At 27.3% G+C, this 3,750-nt stretch overlaps 1 protein-coding gene across 1 annotated transcript; it reads left to right on the forward strand.

Annotated features, from left to right (window-relative positions):
* Positions 1 to 782: 782 nt before the first annotated feature.
* Positions 783 to 3,050, forward strand: LOC132927464 (uncharacterized). The gene is made up of 2 exons (XM_060992004.1): positions 783 to 2,813; positions 2,883 to 3,050. The coding sequence occupies exons 1-2, from the start codon at positions 1,320 to 1,322 to the stop codon at positions 2,889 to 2,891; spliced, it is 1,503 nt and encodes a 500-aa protein (XP_060847987.1). The 5' UTR covers positions 783 to 1,319; the 3' UTR covers positions 2,892 to 3,050.
* The last annotated feature ends 700 nt before the right edge of the window (positions 3,051 to 3,750 follow it).

The raw sequence follows: 3,750 nt of genomic DNA on the forward strand, positions 1-3,750 counted from the left end.
TAAAATAGTAGACCATGAAAATATTAATTTTAAATCGCACAAAGATAAGTGATTACTAACATAGGTATCATTGAAAATATATTAATTTTATATCGCACAAAGAAAAGCGATTACTAAAATAAGTATCATTAAATTAGTATACAATGAATATATTAATTTTAAATCGCACAAAGAAAATTGATTACTAACATAGGTATCATTAAATTAGTATACAATGAATATATTAATTTTAAATCGCATAAAGAAAAGCGTTTACTAACATAGGTATCATTAAAATAGTAGACCATGAAAATATTAATTTTAAATCGCACAAAGAAAAGCGATTACTAAAATAAGTATCATTAAATTAGTATACAATGAATATATTAATTTTAAATCGCACAAAGAAAAGTGATTACTAACTGAAGTATCATAAAATAGTAGACCATGAAAATATTAATTTTAAATCGCACAAAGATAAGTGATTACTAACATAGGTATCATTGAAAATATATTAATTTTAAATCGCACAAAGAAAAGCGATTACTAAAATAAGAATCATTAAATTAGTATACAATGAATATATTAATTTTAAATCGCACAAAGAAAAGCGATTACTAACATAGGTATCATTGAAAATATATTAATTTTAAATCGCACAAAGAAAAGCGATTACTAAAATAAGTATCATTAAAATAGTAGACCATGAAAATATTAATTTTAAATCGCACAAAGAAAAGCGATTACTAAAATAAGTATCATTAAATTAGTATACAATGAATATATTAATTTTAAATCGCACAAAGAAAAGTGATTACTAGGGCTGGGATTTTGATGCAAAGGCATCTTTTTTTCTGGTGTTTTGAAACATTGGTCCGTAAGTATAAAATGTGTTTTGGGTGATACTGATTATTTTAAAGAATTTTTTATTTTGCATTTTTTGCATTTTTTGACAAAATTAACTCTTAAATGCATTTTTAGGACATTTTTTATGTTTTTAGTGCATTTTCTTGGTTTTTAGAGCATTTTTCATAATTTCTTCATAAAATGAACGAAAATTGTTGCGATTCACAAAAAACTTTCGGCAAACTGCTGACGGTACGCTAGGGTTTTCCCCGAAAATTATCACCGTTATATTATACCTATTATGAATTATTATTTTTATTACACCATACATACATACATAGGTACAAGTTATCGTCGATAACAATTTTATCATAGCTAGGCTTAGATAACTATTACTGAATTAGTAACCAATTAGTACGTCCGCCGTCGTAGTCTCGATAGCATTCGTTGTGTTTCGTCGTGTCGTGTTTTTTCGTGTGATTCATAAGTTCAATATGCCGAAAGTAAAAACGTCGAAATCAAATCGATTAACGAAATATGTAAATGAATTCGGTAAAGAATTTTTTTCTACAGACGGTGAAATATTATTTTGCAAAATATGTGAAATAAAAGTGGCTTCTGAAAAAAAATTTACCGTTGTACAACACATTTCCCGAGATAAACACGTTCAAGGATTACGTCGCCGAGAACTTAAATCGGACCAACAGGTATCCACAATGCAATTTATAAATGAAAATCAGCTATCTCCGTTTTCTTATGATTTGACTAATGCCTTTCTTTCGGCCAATATACCACTTAATAAACTTGAAAATCCAATATTAAAAGGTTTTTTAGAGAAGTATACCAATAAATCAATTCCTGATAGATCGTCAATTAGAAAAAATTATGTAAGTAAATGTTACAATAATACCATGAATAAAATAATTCAATATGCAGCAGATAAAAAAATTTGGGTTTCTTTGGACGAAACAACCGACGCAGAAGGACGTTTTGTTGCAAACTTCATCGTAGGTACGTTAGAAGTCGGTTGTCCTGGAAAAACATTTCTTTTAAACTGTGAGGTATTGGAAAAAGCGAACCATTCTACTGTTGCTAAAATGTTCAATAATTCTCTATCTTTATTGTGGCCTGGAGGTATTCAATATGACAACGTATTACTATTTGTAAGTGATGCAGCACCTTACATGGTGAAAGCTGGAAAGTCAATCCAGTCATTTTATTCAAAAATGATACATGTGACTTGTATTGCACATGCCCTGCATCGAGTCGCTGAAGAAATAAGAGGGAATTTTTCGAAAGTAGATAAATTAGTTTCAAATGGGAAAAAAATATTTTTGAAAGCACCTTCCCGCGTAGAGAAATTTAGAGAAATAGCAAAAGGTATACCTTTACCGCCGCAACCAGTTATAACTCGTTGGGGAACGTGGTTAAACGCTTCAATTTATTACTGCGAACATTTTGAATCTATCAAAGAAGTTGTCAATGCACTTGACAGTGAAGACGCTATTTCTATTAAAAAAGTGCAAACAGTAATTAAAAGTTCTAGCTTACACAGGAATTTAATTTATATAAAAGCGCATTTCGGTACATTGCCTGAATCGATTACTAAATTAGAAACTCGTGGACAGACTTTATCAGAATCTTTAAGAGTATTAGAAGATATAAGAGTTTTAATAAATGAAGCACCAAATGAAATTGGTACTGCAATAAATAAAAAAATGGAAAATGTTTTGAATAAAAATAAAGGGTTGAAAATACTACAAAATATTTCAAAAATTATAAATGGTGAAAAACCAGATGAAAACAACATACCGGAAGATATAACGACGGACGATATTTCACACTTTAAATATGCTCCAGTATCATCAGTCGAAGTCGAAAGAAGTTTTTCTACTTACAAAAGTATATTGTCCGACCAACGACGATCATTTTTATTTGAAAATATAAGACAGCATATCATTATTCAGTGCAATAGCGATTTTGTTCAGGTTAGTATTAATAACAACTAGCAAAAACAAATTAAAATGTTAAAATTTTTTTTTAAATTATTATTTTAGAATGAATGATTAAGAAAACAGAAGCATAAAAAAACTAAAGAAGCAACAACGTACAATAAACAAAAAAAAATACATTACTGTAGTATAATTTAAATTTTTTTCTAATTTTTAACCTATAATAAATATAATTTAAATGCATTTTTTTAGTGCATTTTTTGAGTTTTTTAAGTCATTTTTGCATTTTTTTAAGGGCATTTTTTGAGATTTTTTAGGGCATTAAAATCCCAGCCCTAGTGATTACTAACTGAAGTATCATAAAATAGTAGACCATGAAAATATTAATTTTAAATCGCACAAAGATAAGTGATTACTAACATAGGTATCATTGAAAATATATTAATTTTAAATCGCACAAAGAAAAGCGATTACTGAAATAAGTATCATTAAAATAGTAGACCGAGAAAATATTAATTTTAAATAGCTCAAAGAAAAGTGATTACTAACATAGGTATCATTAAATTAGTAGACAATGAATATATTAATTTTAAATCGCACAAAGAAAAGTGATTAATAACTGAAGTATCATAAAATAGTATACAATGAATATATTAATTTTAAATCGCACAAAGAAAATCGATTACTAACTGAGGTATTATTAAATTAGTATACAATAAAAATATTAATTTTAAATCGCACAAAGAAAAGCGATTACTAAAATAGGTATCATTAAATGAGTTTACAATGAAAATATTAATTTTAAATCGCACAAAGAAGAAAGATTATAAAATAGTAGACCATGGAAATATTAATTTTAAATCGCACAAAGAAAAGCGTTTACTAACATAGGTATCATTAAAATAGTATACAATGAATATATTAATTTTAAATCGCATAAAGAAAAGCGTTTACTAACATAGGTATCATTAAA

Source organism: Rhopalosiphum padi, chromosome 3 (assembly GCF_020882245.1).
Source record: "Rhopalosiphum padi isolate XX-2018 chromosome 3, ASM2088224v1, whole genome shotgun sequence".
Lineage (NCBI taxonomy): Eukaryota > Metazoa > Arthropoda > Insecta > Hemiptera > Aphididae > Rhopalosiphum > Rhopalosiphum padi.